Here is a 20,425-nt window from a genome sequence, read left to right as displayed (position 1 = left end):
AGTGTTGGTGATTATTTTACTGACAGGTCTACAGAGTGAAATATGGAGAGAGCTTCTCCCTGGCTCTTTGAAGCCTTTTCCAGCAGACACATAATGAATTGTGATGCCAGCTGTCAGTGTGCTGCTGGCAGGGCGCTGATGTGGGGAATAGAAAGTCATTACTGGTGCATACCATGACTCCCCTGTATTTTTTGTAAGGGCAGAGGGTTATGGGGAAGGTGCAAGAGGTCACGCTGGAATGGTCGACAACACAAAACACATTTAAAAATCCATGGAGTCACCAGTCAGACAGATTAGGAGAGGTAGAGGACTGAGTACAGTAATTGGAAAGGTTTTTTTCTGTCAGTCACACCATTTTTTCACTTTCTTATTCTGCTTTTTCTTTTTGTGGACATCTAAAGTGCAAACAAGGTGAAAGTCCATAATTGGATTAGAGATCAAAATATTTTGCAGGAGAATGTCTCAGGGGTATTTGGCCATGTTCATTTTCACACCACAAAGCAAAACATACAAACAAAGAAATGACAATGTCATACGTACTTTAAAGTTGTACAGTCTTAAGAGAGATGGAGAGATCGAGATGTAGCTCCAGGCAACAAAGAGCCCCATTTTTAGGTTTCAGAAGACGATGTGCAAAACGCAGAGAAAAGTAGCAATCAGAACGGAACGAGAACTGAAAAAACTAAAACATTAAAAAAAACAAAAAAACATTAAACATCAAATAGAAAACAGTTTTTTTTCATTCCATCAAAAGTTCATCTCACACAAAAATTTGCTTACACAATCTGAGTTGAAATCTAAGCATTTGGTTGATTTCTAATAAAATGAATATAAAAATTGTGAAGAAAGGTCTGAAAATATAAGTGATTAGTTTCTTGCAGCGAGTTCAGTGTGCTAGAAGTTAATATTATTTGGCATTTTTAATGTATTTCAGGCTGAAGATCATAGAATTCCCATATGAAGTGCAGGATATGCCTCGCCTTTATAAAAAACAAAACAAAAAAACCATGTATTGAATCTTCCTCTTAAAACACAAATAGTTATTTAAACTTCATGCTGGATTGTATCACAATAATATCAATATGTGAGGGTAGAATTACCAAAAGTTGAATTATAAAGGAAGAATTTCAGTGAAAATGATTTTTGTGCTTATGGAATAGACTTAAATACTAGCTCCAGTGGAGACTTAATGCTATCACCACTTGTTCATTCTCAGAAGCCAGTTGATTTGAAACATGCTTGAGAAAAGCTTGACCTCTCTGGGACTACCGGTCATCGACAGCCGTGTTGCTGGAATCCAGTGATTATGGTGCGGCTAATCGCGGTCCATTATCCAGCCCGAGTTCAATGTCCAACTGCAACAAACACCTCCATCTGTCAGCCACCTCTTCTCACAGGCAGGGATCTCACACTGGAACAGGTATGATTATCTAATAGACTGCGGGGAGGATAATTGCATAAACTAATCAATACCACCTCATTAGGAGAACAGTTTTGGCTAAAAGGTCAATCGCAGCACCCATCACAGTCCTTTAACTGTATATATTAAGGGGAAGACATCATTTTACTTAAATGCCAAGCGCGGTTTAATGCATTTACAGGAGGCAGCAGACATCAGTCTGAGGGACGTTACAGTAAAGTGAAGCTTGCAGACTTCCTTGAAAAGGTAGCAAAGCTGCTTTAATAGCTTTGTTTTGTTGCTGCTGCAAGTCTTTTACATTGGTAATCAGCCTCTGCAAATCCCGCATTCACACTGCAGGAGATTGTGGAGGGTTCGGCTAAAAACACAATGTAAGCATGATCGAAAATATTTGTTCGCAATGTTTCAAAGATTATCTCAAGCAGATAACTCACCTGAAATACATTTGTCAGTTTGATTCACATAAAATTACAGGGGAAAAATAAAGTTAAAGTCATTAGGAACTATTTACCAACAAGGAAGTAGGCAAGCAACCTTAACCTGGGAGAATAATCCCAATATTACTCAATAGTCATACAACACTTGCGGCAAGTATGAATCTTTTTGTTATGTTGCAAATAGACTGTTCACAGTACTTTTAGTCAGACTGGTGTGGTGGTTAAAATGACTATCACAGAACCAAAATAAATCTCACACATGGCGTTTCCATCAACAGTAACTCAGCAGAAATGTCTCTCAACATGACCCTGAACCTCCTTGCTGTTTACTCACTGTAGGGGTGCAATCACAACATGATTGTTTATTAACTTACGTAATAGCCTGCAAGGATTCGGTTATTCAATGTGAGTCAGCATTTAAATTCAGATTTACTTCTACAAACACCACACAGCTTCTTTTTTTTTTCTTTCAGACTCGTGAAAATGACACTATTTGCTTTCCTGTGATGAGTTGAAATATAGATCTGCAAACAAGTCAGCTGCTTTAAAGTCCACTCAACTTTAAACAGAAGCCTAGTGCTTACCTCATACCTGAGAAGTCAAACCTTTGTAAGTACTTTTGACTCACCATGTTCGGTGAAAACCACACGCAGCACACCGACACAAACACCTCATACCAACTGTGAAGCACGGTGGTGGAAAGGGGATGATTTGGGTTCATTTTGCAGCCACAGTATCTGGACACCTTGCAGTCATTGAGGCATGAACTCCTCTGTATACCAAACTATTCTAGAGTGAATGTGAGGTCATCTGTCTGAAAGTTGGTTATGTAACAGGACATGAACAAAACTGTGTCTTTCAATGTGAAAAACTGATGAAGTCAGAGATAAAATGACTACTTCAAGTTCTTGTTGCTGAAATTCAATCATTGGGTGTACTTAGTTTTTCATGCACTGCTTCTGCATTTTGGCTTACTATTTGTTAAATTAATGATAAAATGTTGTCATATGTATGTCACCTTTATTCAGCTGAGGTTGTTTTTAAATCATTTTGGAACCTGTAATGTCCTGATAGGTTAAACCCTAGAATTGAAGGAGGGGGAACAGTGCATGTCATTTATATTGATTTAGCTCGCCTAAAATTTGAGATTATATCCCTGCAGCTGTAAAAAAAAAAAAAAAAAAAAAAAGGAAGTATGTTTGTTTTCCCTCTTCCTGGGAGCACGGATGGAATTGGCTCGCTGTTTGGACATGGATCATGGCTGTTTCCTGTGGTGCTTTGTGCTGTTATTTATCACAAGAACTCACTAAAATCTGTTTTGTTGTTATTATTTAAAGCTTTCACTGGGGAATTAATTTGTTTGAAGACATTTCATAAAGAAAAAAGAAAAAAAATCCTCTACTTTTGTTGCTTTTCCAAGTACTTTTGGAGTACGTTTCATCTCACTCGGGTTGCTGTGCCAGACTCTAATGGGCTCATCACTGCCCCCTGTGTATTGAAACAATTAGTATATTGGTTCTTACTGGAGATGGCAGTTGAAATCACATGTTGGATTTCTCTGTACTAAAAGCACAAATTAAATTGATGCTTAGTATATCTTGTACTCTAAATCCCAGAGACACAGAAAAACATTTTATTTCCCAGAACCACTGAAAAAATTCCTTTAAAAAAAACAAACAAACATCGTTCATCCACACACAAAAAACAAATCACTTGCTTCTTGACTGACATCCAAATTTTACATCTATATCTCTCAGACATCACAAGACATGGGACAGAATATGCACTAAGTAGAGAGAGCAAACAGATCCAAGATGCATACTACTACACACTGCTCAAAAAATTATAGGAATACTTTGACAACATTTCCGAGTTCAATGGGAATAAGAATTTTGCTGGGTGTTTGTACTGATATGGACTGGGTAATGTGTTAGGGGGGAAAAAGGATGCCACACTGTTTGATGCAAATTAAAATCATCAACTTACATAGGGCTGAATTCAAAGACTGCCAGAAAACCCAAGCGAAAAAAATGATGTATGCTTGGTTATTTTGCCAAAATTTTATTTCAGCAACTCAAATTGGGACTTTGTAAAGCACCCAAGTTCTATAGGGTCTGATGATGAGTCATCACTGATGATGGGTCTAAGGATTTCATCCCAATATCTAATAGCAACCGGGGCACAGTTGCTTATCATAGAGAGCTCTGTAAATCTCTTCGTAGATATGCCTCCCCAGACCAAATTGGTAATGCTGGACGATGTTTAAGGCAGCATAACACTCTCCACAGCTTTTCCAGACCCTTTCACATATCTCAGATGTGCTCAGGGTGAACCCGCTCTTATCTGTGAAAAGCACAGGGACCAGGGCTTTTCACCAATACCGGTAAACCAATTGGCCATCATGGCGCCGGGCAGGAAGCACGGGGCCCACTAGAAGACACTGGACAGTCCGGTCACTCTCATAAAGTCTGTTTCTAATTGTTTGGTCAGAGACATTCACACCAGTGACCTGTTGGAGGTCATTTTGCAGCTCGGGCAGTGCTCATCCTGTTTCTCTTTGCACAAAGAAGCAAACAGCAGTCCTGCTGATAGGTTAAAGACTTTCTATGGCCCTGTCCAGCTCTCCTAGAGTAACTGCCAGTCTCCGGGAATCTCCTCCATTCTCTTGAGATTGCACTGGGAGAAAATGGACTACCTATCAAACCTCTGTAGGGTCCGGGATCGCCTCATGCTACAAACACTGACAAATGCAAAACTAGTGAAAAAATAAACAGGAAAAAAATGTAAGTCGCATCCACCTCTAAGACCACACTTTTATTTTGCACAAGTTGTTAATTTCATTAACAGTAAAGCAGCTGAGACTGATTAACAACTCCTCGACCTACTCCCTTGTCACAAGGTCAAACTGCTTGATACAATACTCTGATTAGAAAAGTGTTTCTTTAATTTTTGAGCAGTGTATCTATTATAATATACAGTCTCAAAGTATAGTTTGAATTACCATCTCACCTAAACATTTCTGCCTCAGAGATGAGCTACTGGTTTATCTGCTACTGCAATTGCTATTCTTGTTTTCAGACTTTGTGTATGACCATCAACGATGTTACCGGGATTATTTTGACACATTGACCAGTGAAACGTTCATCATATTTTCCATTTTATTCCTAGTATAAGAGACATACAATGATATTCTGTGAGACCAAATTCATAGTAAGTCAAGAGGCAAAGCCTGGAAATCAAACGGAGAAAAACATAATACTGAATCAATGAGACCTCGCCCAGATAGAATGTATTTACACCAAATCAAATACTGATAGAACTTTTAAGAGGCGAGACCGTCCCCATTTCCGTACAATCTGTTAACCGGCAGATTAAAAACAAACAAAAAAAATAGACCAAAACAGAAAAATAAATCCATTGAAACACTGTAGCTGCCACAATTCCTCTTATGAAACACTGCCGCCCCAACCCCAAATCAAGTTGGATGTTTTTTATTTGCCGTCTGAAAGGCTATTTAATGCTCTGCTGCCTGTTAATTACCAAATCAACTTTTTTCCTTACAAATGTTAGGTACTTTTCCTTAATTTACTGAAGCTGGAGTAGTGTGAATGGTAAACTTTACACTGGGTCAAATGAGCTCTGGGAAATTTCAATCAATAAACACCATTTTCAGATACAGTAAATAGCATAGTGCTGTTTTCACAGAATAGATTACGGTTCCAGCCAACCGTGGTCAAAGCGACTCTCCTGAAAAGTACAACAGTTGAGTTTTGAAGGGGTGATATGTCTGAGGCACAGCCGGCTGGCATCACCATTAATGAGGTGAAAATCCTCAGCAGTGTTTGGCAGCACGGTCACCTGCGAACCGGTTCCACAATCACTTCCCAAGTATCGATCCAAGAGACAATCTCAGCCTGTCGGATCAGAGTTCATTGCACTGCTCCATATTTCTTGTCCATGTTTTGAAATTCAACACCCGGTGGCACCACTAGGTCAACATTTACAGCAGTAACCATTGTAGAAGTCATGCTACATGCCACCAACCTGGATTTATTTTCATACAGAACTGAAACCGTATGGTTTCACACACTTGCTAAAACATATATCCTGACATTCAAAACTCAAGCAAGACACACTTTTTCCTCCCATAAGGTAAATGCAACTTCTACAATGGCTACACATCTGTAGGTGATAACTTTAAGAGGAACTGTGAACTGCTCCTTTAGAAACCCAAGAAGATAATATTACAAAAAACAAAAACGTAACAATGGCACCTACAAGGAAATCGACACCCAGGTGAAAGTGACAGTATACAGTCAAACCTGAATGTCTGCAGTCTCAGGCTTTGTACTTGCTGTGTCCCACACTCGCATTAAAAACCTGTAGGCTCACACTTTTGGGATGAAAACAAAAGAAAAGCGAAAAACGAAGGGTTTCATTCCAAAACAATGCTGAAAAAAGGGTACTAGTTATTTTACGTCGATTAAAAAAAAAATTAGATAATTTACAAAATATTAGCCTACTTTGTAAAAAAAATTATAGTCAATATATGACATAAAATATGATTTATTAGTGGGTGTTACAGTCAAACTATTAATTCAGTTAATTAGAACCGATGAGAAATATCTTATTCTGGAATGAAACTCTTCACATATACAATAGATACTGTATGACACATACTGACAACCATAGAAAAATCAAACACCTACAATATACTGTAGCATAGTTGCCATCTGAGCCCCTTGCATTGACCCCTAAGCCCATGTCACACACTATTATTAAATAAGGCACACATTTACACATACAGTTAAAATTTGGCTAGTAATTATTCCTTTATTTACAACCAATAGCCACAGAGTTAATAATTATGATAACTGCAGTCTGTTCGATGTTCAGTGTTCATTCTCCTAACACCAGACGGCAAGACGTGTTTGTCTTGTCCTCTTTGGGTCCAAAAAATTTCAGAGAAACATGTTGGTTGTTTCCATTTCAAAGAATATTAGACCCACTAGAGTTGCGGAGCACCAATGTTGTCGAAACATTCTTGAAGAACTTAAATGGACCCGAATGTTGTCACCTGACATCAGCTGGGACAGGAAAAAATAAAAGAGAAGGCGAGTGTAGCTGCTTTGTTGAAGTATTTCCTTTGTCTTGTCATTGTGACCAAATTTGAATTGGTGTCTGGAGCCAAATGACAACATTTGATGAACATTTGATGCCCCTAAGATATTTCTTAGGGCTTGGGCGGGGGGATCGTTTGATATGCCCAAAGATGAGAGAGTATAGTAAGGCAAAGACATAACTACTTTCAGGGGATTTTTTTTTTTTTTTTTTTTAACCACAGGTTACACATACTGCATATGTATATGTATACATATACGGTGTAAATATAAACACACATATATATACACACACATGCATAATATAAACACATTCGAGGGTGGGGTGGGTGGGGACCGGATACCAACACTACATCAGAAAAGGTTAAGCAAAAGCATGAATCTAAGCGAGCCTCGAGCTTTTAAGTCTTCAAGATGACTGATGTGTCAAGTTTTTCCAACATCAACGTGTCCAAAAACGGAGTTGCATTGTAAATCCACATTGAGGACATTGGCAGCCTAATATAAGGAGGTGGCATCACGTCACCCAAGTAAGCGGTTCTATAATAAGCAAGTAGCTAAGCAATACCAATATGGTACAAAGATATTCGTTGGACAAAAAGAAGCGGCAAAAAACAAGTTTGGTTGAGGCTTTTGTCCACAGTGACACTGGTGCCACACAGTTGGTTGCGTTTTCAGGTAAAGGTCTGCAACCCCAAACTCACTGCATTTCTTCAAAGTTTCTTACAGATGACACAATGAGGGGAGGGGGGGAGGCTCCTTCTCTTAGTCCAAGAGCATACCCCTCAGTAGTTGAACTTTCCCTGTTCATTGACTGGGGATGTGGCAGGTATGAACAAGGGCTTGGGAGGGACGTCAGGTTTGAGAGAAGCTGCCCGACGGACGATCGCACCCCTGTGTGGAACCTCTTGCTGTTCTCCATTATAACTGTGCTGACGTGCCAGGTATCCATTGGGAAGCAGGGGATAGTGAACCTCACACGCGCTGCCCGTCGAGTTCATCCGCGCCAAAAGGGGAGGTGGCTGGTGGGGCCCGCCATTTCGTTGGCTGAAGCTGTGTTGGCGAGGGATCATTCCTCCTCCCCCTCCTCCTACTACTCCACCTCCGTTGGGCATTTTGGTGGCTGCAGCAATCAGTGATTGCCTTTGGGAGGAATGCCTCCTCTCCAAGGTAGACTGGTGGTGCATGGGAATGTCTGGGGGAACATCCATGCGACGGGTGAGGCTGTCACGTGGTAAAGTGGATGAGCTGTAGTAGGGGGCTGATTCTGTCTCAGGTATCTGAGGTTGGATACGGTTGGCAAAGACTAGCTGGCCTCCACCTCCGCTGGCCATCAGACCAGATGGGCTCATTAGCTGAGAGTTCTTGCTGCCGCTAGCCTCGTGGATGTGCTTCAGAAGCTCATCGAGTGAGGTTACTTCCATCACCTTCTGAGAGTAGCCAGCGTAAGGCTGCTGAGACAACACACGCTCAACATTGTGGATTTTGCGTTCATCGGGATGAAGGTGTCCGGCTGCTGACTGGCTATTAGACAGTCCATGGGAGTAAGGGAAGACCTGCTGGTGAAGCAGGGCAGAGCTGGGCCTGGAGCCAATATTATGGGACTTTGGTTCCTTGGCATTGTTGCAGTTCTGATTCTTCTCCCACTGGTTCTTGAATGCTTTCATGCTCTTAATTGGCAGCTCTGGGGTCGAGTCTGGTGTAGGCAGACCAGAGAGCTCTGAGGAATGGTGGAGTTGGTGATGCTGGGCATGGACCAAGTCTCCCATTGTCATTCCATGATGACCGTTTCTCCTCGATGGGTGATGCTCCTTACTGTTGGCGAAGAAAGAGTTGTAGATCTTGGGAGATGACACCTCCAGCTTGTCGTCCTTACTTTGGCTGTCCAGGAGGCCATTGAGCTTGGCCAGGCTGCGCAGTGATAGAGCATGTGGGATTGGGGCTTCGGGGTCTTTCGACAACTTCTTGGTCTTGTGGCTTGTGTGATTACAGTAGCATGAAACCAGGAAGCCAGAGAGGAAGGCACCAAGGACAAAGGCCACCAAAACACAAGCAATCAGAAGAGTATAATGGACACTAGGACTGGGTTTGTCTTGCTCTGGAGGTCGCCTCACACCTTAAAACAGATGAAAAGAGAAAAAGGTACTCCAGTTAGTTTTTCTGACTGAGCCAGAAGGTTTAAAAAAATAAAAAAAAATTTTCAAGAGCTAATATAGGTCAAGCAACAGCTGGGACAGACAGGTTGTGTTTACAGGAGCTTCACTATGTGGGGAAACAGCATGGGAGGGGTGTTTGAACTAAGCTCTTGGCTTCCTTTCCTTCCACTGTTAATAGATGAATACAGCCTTTCTTTCTTGGACTTGTGCTTTCACCTCAGACAGGCAGAGGCCAAGAGCTCCCCAGTCAGTGAGGAATCAACTCTGAAATGAGTTAGAGCTTTAAATATTGATGGGAGCACAGCAGCAGGAACCTGATGTCATTTTCACAGACTTCGCCTTCCAATGCGAGGATCAGGAGCGAGAGCACCTGGTACGATGAACGAGCCAAAAATAACAGGTCTATTCAATAGCTCACCGAGTCTGGCACCTTTGCCAACACAGACTCAAATGAGGTTGTCAAATTCTTTCAAAATGAAGCTGAGGGGACAGTTTGCGAAACAGCACACCAAGAACACAAGGACATTAGCTAAGGTAAATCTACCATGTAACTGTCCTTAGGAGCTGTGACCCAAGCACCGTGATTGCCTAATGGCGTGAAAGGCAGGGATGATAAGGAGAGAGAAACCTGCCACCTCTTGTAATCAGAGCTCATTTGCAAGAGGCTGTTGCCATCTGTGGTGACAGACCCTTCTCTCTGCCCTTAATGACAGTTCTGCGAAACTGATTAGTCTGCAGAGGGGGACAGCTGAGCTGAACTGAAAACAGAGAAGAATGCAGGTGCTCCCCACAAGCTAAATTCAGCAGCACATGAAAGCTTAGTGGAGGAATTAAAATGGAAAACAATTATATCTAAATCAGCCTTGATGATAGTTTATAAGGCGTTTAAAGAGCGATTTGTGGATGAGTATTAAGGCAGCCAGTTCAGTTATTAGGTCTGCATTATAAATAGTTTTAATATTTACTTTACTTTTAAAACTTAGAGAAATTAAAATTCCTCTCAGAAAAATGAATAATAAACAGAAAAGCAATCAGGGATCAGTGAAGCAATCTGGCATTGTGACAATGGTATATAACATATTGTGATTTGTATAGACAGTAACGTCTCTTGATTGCTAGGAAAGTTAACAAGCATGTGCAGTTTTAGGATATCATCTTAGTCTGCCAGGGAGTCACGAAGAGAACCCGAGTTCTCTGCCAGTCTTAGAGGATATCGGTTTTGACACTAAAGGACTTTTACTTTTTAGTATGGTGAAGAGCAGGAAGAAAACCGCCTACATAACATTATTAAAGGCAATAACTATGTGTTAGGAGAGTCAAAAAGGGCCTTTCTGACTGTGTTTATGGAATTAGAGGGAAATATTGTAAGATATTACACAGAGAAAATCTGATCAGAGACTCGCTAAGTTTCAGTTAAATCTCTGCACAAATGCACAAGAGACAAAAGCACAAATGAGTGGAATCTAAATTCATTTTCTTAAGCCTCAAAAGAGACCACGGTAACTACACTACACATGACAAGGAAAGACGAGCAATTTGCCTCCTGTCATCATTACAACTTTAATTTGACAGAATCTCATTACAACAGTGGACTGATATGCTGAAATAATAATCAAACAAGATTTATCTCTCTTCACAACGGAGCTGTATGTACAGTTTCTAGCAATTTGTGTTTGGAGAAAGACTCAATTATTTAGGTCATGAAGTTAAAAGAAGCGAAAAAGTTTCACTTCTTTTATGTGAACTGAGCAGGTGTGCTTGTAAAAGCGTACCATCCCTTCATAATGTATCACTGCATTCATTGTGAGGGGTGATTTACCATCGTTTGCCCAGCTGAAGGATTCTGTGGTGCACTAATCTTTTTGGAAATAATGCTTTTAATAGAGCTTCCAATTAAAAATTCTCAGTTTTTAGCCATTTATTCTTATGACTGCTTCAACTTATGACCGCATTAAAAAGTCATAAATCATAATTGCAATCCCAGTGGGCGAGGCAATCAGGAGTGATGCTGCAGTGAGCCCATTAATACCACTTCTTTTAATCTTGGGCATTTCTTTCAATCAGCTTTGCAGCATCAGTATGATTCCAAGATTTTGGATCTAACTGATGTGTTCCCTGGCGGCGTGCAGCTTTTGTAATGAGTGGTAAAACTCTGCTCTCATCTCGGTGTGCACTTTGTCTCCCGTCACCCCCGTGGCTTCCCCGTGGCTGTGAGTCATCTTCTCCCTCTGGACCACGACACCCTCCTCAGTGTCTGTGCTTACAGGCTTATAGCGATGTTCCTCCTGGTTGAGGGCTATGAGTCAAGTGCCACAGCAGGAGGTAAAACACACAGCTGAGGTAAACAAACCCAGAACCTATGAATGGCCTGTCACAACATGTTTCATGAGCAGGCTGAATAACTCAATCAGTGGGTATGTGGGACATATGGTGCCACCGGTCACAGTGAAATTAATACCCGGTGAATCATACCAACAGCCTGGCGAGCAGCTAGGTGGCGGACAGGAAGTGCTCGCCAACTTTACCTACTGAATTTGCACCACTTCACAAACATTTAAAAACGAAACAGTGTGTGCAACTAAATAAATATGTAGTTCAAAAAAAGTCTTTATTGGGAGGGGGGGGGGTCGCCCCATGTTAACAGAGTTTTACACTAATTACACAGCTCTCCATCAGTGTTCCTCTCCAACGTTGTCACATTATATTTTTGTGTCAACTCAACATGGACTTGGCTCAGCGGTGGCTTAATATAGCAGTACCCCAAGTCTGCCAAAAGGTAAAAAGACAGATGGCTGCATGTGTCGAGGCAAAGGAGAGAAGGAGCGAGAGACGGATGTTGATAGCCAGGAAAAAAAAAATAACTGAAGAGAAAGATGAAGGAATGAAATTCAACCTTGGTTGCAGGGGGGGAGGTGAATTTGTGGGGACCCAAGGATCCAAGACACAGGGGAGCAAGTGTAAAAGAAAAAGAAGAGGACCAAAATAAAAAAGAAAAAGACTGAGAGGGAGCAAATGTATGTGAGAAGAATTAAAAGAAGAAGACTGGGAGAGAGGCAGAGTGAGAGATGCAGACTTGACGGGGTGAGTGACAGACCGTCACTCTGCTGGGTTTTGAAGCCTGGTGCTCTGCGGCATCTGTGATACGGATGGAGAACAAGCCTCGCGTTCCTCCACAGTGCCGTAGGAAGAGAAGCACTTTATGATTGCATCCATATTGTTAAAAATAGATAGCACGGCAGGTTATGTAAACAGGCAGATTTTACATAGCGCTGCCTGTGCCACGTCTTACTAATTGGTGCTGGTTTTTGCACGAGGGGAAACAAAGTAAGGAGGGCTTACTGTTGATAGGTGTGTTTTAAGAGTTTCCCTTTTTTTCCCTGCAGGTGATAAAGGAGAGTTTGAAAACAAATTACAATGGAAGTGACAATTTATCTTAGGAGTGCGCGATTAAATAAATGGATCCTGTCTTTGCAAGCTCTCAAATCGACTTCATTAACAAACACCCATAAGCTTTTCCATGACACCAATTACCGGTAATCTGAACCCTTTGAAGTTTCACACTTGCTCAATTGTGAAAATTTCCTTTTGCATGTCTTGCAGGACATTAAAGCATTAGCACTCTACAAAACTTGAATTTTAAATATTAAATATAAAGAGGGACTGAATACCAACACTGTCAAGGTCAGATGCATAATAATTCAGAGCTTTTTCTCTCACGCACAACTTTTCCAGTGGAGAAGGCTTTTCTCAAGGGTGTGTTTAAATGCTTTGTAACCTGGAAAACAATTTATGTTCTATTTTTTTCGTATCAAGTGAAGACGTTCCAAAATAGCCCTAATTAGTTTCTGCTTTCTGCAAGCTTACAAGTGCATGTAATTGTTCTGTTAATGGCTACTCCATCCCAATGAGAAGCCAATGAGACAAAAATGCCCCAGGCTTCATAGCAAGCATTGCCCCCCGTCTGCTAATGCTTCCACACCAAAAATAACAATTTAACTCTTGAGAGACACCCTGAGGTTGAAGATCGGAACAAATTAATTATTTGCCTTTTTTCAAGTCTGTGTGAAAAGCAGAGCAGCTCTGCCCCATTGCTGTGAGCTTTTAGTAATTTGACATTTTTAATACTTGATGTCTGCACACTGACAGACATGGTTAGCAAATGGAGCATGATTGTGCGCATCAGTGTGCGTGTCCACACAGATACACGGAATATCCGGGCTGTATGTGTGCAGGGCTCTGGCTGTTGACAGAGTGAATTCAATCATGTACACTTGTTATTAGGCATTTGCATAATATTCCACCTCAGTGCTCAGCCAATTGGATGCGGTTTAATATATGCACACGAGCTAAGGTGATATGGTGTAATGTAACAGATCCATTCCAATTGAAAAGTAGTTGTAATGAGCGCTGCATTTCATTCCTGGTGTGCTGATGCATACAGAGCATATATCTCATTACAGTTTTGATTGAATATTGGTAAATTAACCATGCTGAGACATCTGGTAATCAGAATCTGGTGTCTGCCTGACATCCTTCAATATCTACACCTGTGCTTTGAGAAGACAGACATGTTTTCAAGCAGCAGCAACAATATATTTTGCTTCAAAAACCCAGACAGGAAATAGTTTGGTTAAAGGGTCTAGCCTTCCAGATTACCCAAAAAACACATTTTCTCACTTCTTGTGCAGACAGGTTTAATTTGATTTATCCTTCTTCTAATTTATCAGCCTCCACACTTGACGAAGCCACGTCAGCACATCTAAAGGTGACTGAGCTTTGTTTGCCTAAAAAAACAAATCTTGCTGGAAAAAAAGAAAGACTCTTCCTCAAGGAAATGGGCCACGAACACAATCTTCAGAGGCTGATATCTCCCAAAATAGGTGCATCTTTTACTGGACTGCAGTTTACTTACATGAGTAAATGTGCTTTTTGTTGTCATTATATAAATTGGTATCGGGTTTACTCATCACAAACCCTTAAACTATGCAGAGCACATGCACTGGGTCCTTTTTCCTTTTTACATGCAGTTGCATCAGAAACAAAAAGAGCTATTTATTTTGCCATTCAGTGGATGGTGAAACAAAATGCTTCCAATGCATCTGGTGCAGCAGAAACGTGGCACTGGAAGAATCTTGGCTTCACCAGTAAACTTAAAGAGACAGTCCACACCAAAGTCACTTTTCATAAAGCATAACACAATAATAATATTACACTGTAATGAAGACGCACAAATAAAAGGTGAGGAAAATCAGTGGCCACATCACCTGAAGTGTGAAATCTTTTCTTCGAATTGTCTTTGTGTGCACATTTATAATTGTGCTTTATTTGGCATGAACTGCTGCTTTAAGAGATGGAGAAACTTGCGGGCCACTCACACACCTGCACACAGTTTCAACCATCGGCTGTAAAATTGGAAAGGCAGATCATAAAGAGACGATGAAAAGGGTCAGTGAGAAAGAATTCAACAAAGGAGGCAGGTAAAGCTAAAGGGTTAGTCCAACTAAACATAGAAAAGAACAAAGAGAAAGAAAACAAGCAGGTAAAGTGGGAGTAACACTCCCCCAGAGGTCAATGAGACAGATAAAAGGGTAAGGGGTTAAGGCTAAGGGCCGGGACTACTGCGTAGTTGGATTTCACCACTGTGGGCCCCGTGGATTTCTGTGACACCCTGAGCTAAGCTGAGCTTTAATAGCCAATATGGAATAAAAAGCCATTAAAAGTTCCAAGTATGGAAAGTGAAGTATTTGGTATGTGTAATGCCTTTAAAGGTTAGTCTTTATAGCACATTGCAGTAAAACATGATGTCACTCAGTCGCTGTGAAGTGCTGGTGAGCTGAGTGAAGGGAAAAGATGGCCTAGTTTTGCATAACCTTTACGCCACGACTAGGACTCAGGAAGTCCAAACTGGAGCAGCTTTTCAAACGCTTAATGTGTGCGCACATCGTGGCCCGACTTGTGATAAATGATGCAAAAACAGCCAGTAGGGTCAACACAGAGCGACGGGTTGAATGAAATTTGGCAGACGGCGGCAGTCTTTAACTGTCATAATGAGCATGTTCTGAATATTCAGCCTCTGTCTGACCCTAAAGATCTAAAAAATGCATTAAATATTTGAATGCTCAACTTCACACTTTTGTGCTTAAAAGTATGAAAGTAAGTCCCTTTCTTTTAAATAGTGAGAAATGACATTGGGTATTTATTTATAACAACACACTGCTTACAACTTTACCAACTTTATCTCATTTAAGACAAACAAGTCTAAGAAGATTTCGGATATCTGATTATCGAACAGTACGCATGCTGATGTGGAATGAAGTGTCTCTGAGGAGTGGATATTGGAGGGTGGTTAGAAGGGACACAGTCAGAGCTCATTGACTAATGATACAGGCTGTGTCTGTTGCCATGGTCTTCAGAAGTATAAATAACTCTTTAGAAAACTAGCTGGCATCAATGTCCCCCCAGGACACCAGCCCTCCTTCATGAAAAGGTTCAGCTCGAGTTCACTCTCTGCTCTCCTCCTGTAGTGTTTTAATGAGATTGAAAACGCCCGCCCGACTTGATTCTATTATCGAGCCATCTCCCCACGCTTGTCAGCTAAATTAGCTGCTAACCTGAGTTTTTGGTCCAACCCACGCTGGTTCATCTAAATGTGCAAGAGTCAAGGAAAAGGTCAAATAACAATAGAGGGCAGACGAAGGGGAGAAAACAAACCGGAGAGGTCTGGAACTGGGAATCTGATGCAACACACTTCTGCTAGCCCGGAGACTAATGTGTGTTCACACAAAATGGAGAGGTGGGCGTTTTCCCAGCCAGAAACTGCTCGAGTGCACCCGACTGCTGTTCTCTTTTCTAAATAGCAGCAGGTCAGCAGGTCTCTGCCCCAGCCTTTTAGTCTTTTCTGGTGTTTACATAATGTAATGCAGCTATCCACATCAGAGCAAACCATAACTGAGCTACACTAAAGAGATAATGCATTTAGGATTAGCATAGCTTATGTGTCGAATATCTGCCTTTTCTATTTATTCGCACCTTTAATAAAAGGGTTTATTTCTGCTCATAGGCTCTTTTAGAGATGTCCACTCAAAGGCAAACCTTGAAATCTGGGGTTACTTTTTTGAGCCATTATATCTGAACTGTTGCCCATAGCACAGGTGCTCTTTCACACTCTCAATGTAACAGTGACTGCCTTACCAATTATCCTTTTTCCAAAGTTAATTTTAGTTTTGCCCTGAAGGAAATCACCATCTTACACAGGCCACAAGTTGAAAAGTAGAACCAGAAGTGAAGGTTAGTGTTTAAAGTCTATACTAGTGGTTTGAGAATTGGATGCCTTTTAGGACACCGATTAACCCTGTGTTACTGTACATTTTGAATGTGTCTAGTAGGGCTGCCCCTAAAAGTCAAAGCTTCAAGGCAAAAGTTGAAAATCTGGCTAAGATGCTTCACTTCAATTGTTTGCTTATTTGCACAACAACATTTAGACAAGAAGCTAAAATCTAAGGTGGACTGATGTTCTTGCTAACCGATGAGCCCTCTGCTCGGTGTGTGACAAAGTTCATTTGTTGAGGCAAATTTGGCAATGACTGCGTGAGACAAATTAGCTGCAGCCACTGGGAAGTGCATGGTGACAGCAGTGATTAAGCTACTGTAATATTCCATATGACATCTGCATATGCAGAAGTTTCTGATTAACAGCTATCCAAATGTTTTGTATCATGTTTGCTGCCCCACAAGACCAGTCTCCCCCTCTTTTTCTATTTTCTGTGAGTAAAATCACAGGAACTGTGGTCAAACCTCAAAATTAAAGACTTTGTCAATTCAGGTAAGAACAGCCCTGAATTTCATTCATGTTTTCACTTGTTCATACTGTTATAAACAGCTGAATAGTCATTGTGAATTGTTTGGCAGGCTTAAGGCACCTTTCTCTTTTTCAAAACAAAAAAGTTCTCCTATTAGGAGTAAACATATATAGACACTTTTGATCATTTTTCCAACCATATATAGTATTTAGTCCGCTCTCCAATCTCTGCATCTTCTATGAAAAACAGGGGTTGTAAAAATGTTTTTCACAGATATTTTAGATTAAGAAAAGTGCAGAAAAAAGTAAATGATGGTTAAGCTCTGTTTACGGGGCTGATGATCCTGACAGAGTTCACTGGGACCTTGAAGAGACTCCAGCCATTTCTAATCTCATTAGTGACACCTGGGCTTTTCCTACTCTAACAAGTCTAAATTGCTGTTGTGAGTAAGGTCTAGAGTTTGTGTTTCACATTACTTTACACTGATTATGTAGCCTGGGGGCTTCATGGCAACTTAACTGCTGCCAAAACTTGACTAACAAAGTTGTTTCCAAGTTTGTAGGCAAGCAGTATGTCAGCAGCATCAGCAATTCCATTAGCATCTAGTTTTAATCCTGTCAGCCACTGCTGTGCATTATGAAGTGTTTTATAAGTGCTCATAGCTGAATCTATAAGTAATAAATGGTGGCTTAGCACTTTGAAAGAAAACACACTCGATGCCTATAGAGATGCCTCAAATGTGAAGCCAGACTCATTTCAAGCTAGTGCCTACAGGAGTATTGATTAACATGCACATCTGTTTCCTCAGATGAGAATGAGATTTATGATGCATCTCTTGCAGACAGGCAGTGCATGCCGAGTCAAATCTCAGTCCTTTACAGCAAGTCCAATTCAAGATTATAGCATTTGATCATTCATCTTCAATACTATGTCAGTTGTGTTTTTTTAATGGCAGACAGCTGCAGCTGTCCTTATAACTAATATTACTCAGCCCGTCGGCTACTTTCCCATTTATTATTTTACATGTGTAAACCTCCGAGCATCACAAACAAGACCTACTAAGCTCATTTACAGTTTTATATTTTTATTCACGGATTAGTCGAGTACTACCACCACTACCTTCATTAGTACTTCTACTATTACAGGAGCATGCTTCCATATTCTAAATAATCTTAATTTAACTTACACTTAGCCCCTCAGCTAATCAACCGTTTGAAACAAGACATTTTAGCTCCTCTGCCACTATCCATTTAAATCGGCTTTACTCTAATCAGCTGCTCGTTGCAGACAGTGTTTGAACAGCAGTTGTGTATCCCTGAAATGACCATAATGAGACACCCCCATCTTTGACATCACTGAGATAAAAAAAGGAATAATAAAAAAAACCTTCAGAAACAGTATTTAGAGCAGTCTGAAGATTGACCTTGTGCCTCACAGGGATTACTTAAACATTATTGTTATTAGTAATCTTTGCCTGAGCATGCTCATATCTTTAATTATATGAACATCAACCATCACAGCAGTATATATACAGCTGAAAGTAATCAGAAGTATATCAGAAAACTTTATTTCACACTGGTTTAGCCTCAAGGTCAGTTGGTGCTGTAATTATTGGACACTATGTTTTGAGTAAAGACTGGGCCTAAAGATGGACAATCATTAAATCAAGTTTTAGTTTACTTTTACCATAAGTTTATTTTGTGTCCTAATCCGTCTACTGGCACATCGTTTGGGAGGTGTGTAACAGCCTCACTTACACACCACATGTTCTCTGACTTCCTGGTTTAAGGTCCTGCTTGTCATTTATTTACTTTATTTTAAAATGTAAGCTTGAACGGCTCATCGTTGCCACCGCACAGTGTTTCTGCCTGAATGGAAGCTTATTTTACATGGTGAGGATTTACGGATTCTGACACGGTGTGTGCACAGGCAAGCAGCGAGAAGAGAACAAAACACTGCTTCACGATGTTTTGTCTTCATTGAATTCTAGCCAATGAACTGCATTTCTTTTGTAAACCTGCAAAAATGCTTTGACTCAAGACAGCAAAGCTTCAAAAACTTTCTCTTGCTTTGCAGCTCCTATTTCGTTACAAGATCGTTTCAGAGTAACAGCTGCTGAAACGCCAAATGCTTGGAATGTTAATCAGGATTAAGTTTGAACTGTCATCTTGAAAAGTGAGGAAAAAAATGATACTCGAGACAATGAAGATCAAGAATTAATTAAATATTCAGAAACTGGTTAGACTTTTATAGGTCATGTCATTTACTGTGGCAGCTGAGGATTGGTGTGGAAGAGTTTATGCTCTTACTGAGAAATGAAATGTTTGATGTATTTAACAATGTGAGAACAGAACTGAAGTTAAACTAGAGCACTTTAAACTTGAGCAGTAATAAAACCTAATTCAAAATCACTGCAGCACTTATAACTACAGAAATTATAGATGTCTGAGTTAACAATGAAACCTTTCAAGCAGGACTGATTTTTTAAATAATGTGACGATTCCACCTTCTAAAATATAGGATTTTGTAGCTTTTTTTCTGTGTGCAACATTGTAGCAAATTAAGTAAAAGCAGAAAGAAAAAGTAGATTTTATTAATTTAGCCTAAAACTACCATAAGGATTTTGTTATTAATCACTGATGTTAGCAGACAACCTCCTTATTGATAAAATAATTTGTGCCAAATACATCAATAAGTGTAAAACAGCGTATGTCACTTTGTGTGAAGACATGAATGATAACAACAGATCATTTTGTTCATTTTTAAAGAAAATATTAATACTATTTGCTGCAAAAGTCACCAGTTTTGCAAGCTGTGGAAAGACGAGTGCTGAGTTATGAGAATTAATAATGACTTTTATTGATAACACTTTTTTTTTACCATAGAAGTTAAAGCTAAAAAGTGTGAAAGAGACATCAAAGTATGTAGAAACCAAAGTAAGTGGTTTTAGGTGTAATGAGGGAGATTGGCGCTAGCATCTTTCTAAACAGCTTGTTCCCTATAGTATTTTCTTCTGACAGAGTCTGAAGAACAGGAGGAGCTTGGTGGGATGTTATTTGTTGAAAGCGTATGCCACAATTTTTAGGGAATCAATTCTTTTTGTTTTATACTGTCATTTTACTTTGAAAAAATTAATTTTAAATTATTATTTTAGTGACTCAGAATCAAATTCAGGTATAGAGAGAGTATCATCGGTGGTAGAACCCCAAATAGCCTGAAAGCTGACATTACATTCTCAAAGTTTGTATTAAAAGCTGACTCTTGCCTAAAACTGGAAGGGGCATTTAAATTGTAAATGAATGGTCTTGTAAAGAGAGAAGGAAATGTTACCTGGCCTGTGATTTTTTTTTTTTTCTCATCAGAACACTGACGCTGAGGGGATATTTGTGTGTGTTGATGAGCTAAATAAATAAAAGATGAGGAAAGGGCATGCGGGAGCAGTGTTGTGTAGACCTAGGATCTCCGCTTGATGCGAGGAGTTAATTAGTGCAAC

The 20,425-nt window shown here is 40.3% G+C and overlaps 1 protein-coding gene across 4 annotated transcripts in view; it reads right to left on the bottom strand.

Annotated features, from left to right (window-relative positions):
• Positions 1–3,747: 3,747 nt before the first annotated feature.
• sema6cb (semaphorin 6Cb) overlaps positions 3,748–20,425 on the bottom strand; it is a 153,400-nt gene continuing 136,722 nt past the window's right edge. For all 4 annotated transcript variants that reach the window (XM_085292517.1, XM_085292519.1, XM_085292520.1 and 1 more), the window contains one exon: positions 3,748–9,093. In XM_085292517.1, coding sequence (XP_085148643.1) covers positions 7,763–9,093 — 1,331 coding nt within the window. In that variant the 3' untranslated portion in view covers positions 3,748–7,762. The remainder of the gene's footprint in view (positions 9,094–20,425) is intronic.

This window comes from Mchenga conophoros, linkage group LG11, assembly GCF_057382185.1.
Source record: "Mchenga conophoros isolate Kocher_MC1m ecotype Shallow Benthic linkage group LG11, M_conophoros_male_GT1.1, whole genome shotgun sequence".
Lineage (NCBI taxonomy): Eukaryota > Metazoa > Chordata > Actinopteri > Cichliformes > Cichlidae > Mchenga > Mchenga conophoros.
This window is presented reverse-complemented; position numbering and strand designations above follow the sequence as displayed.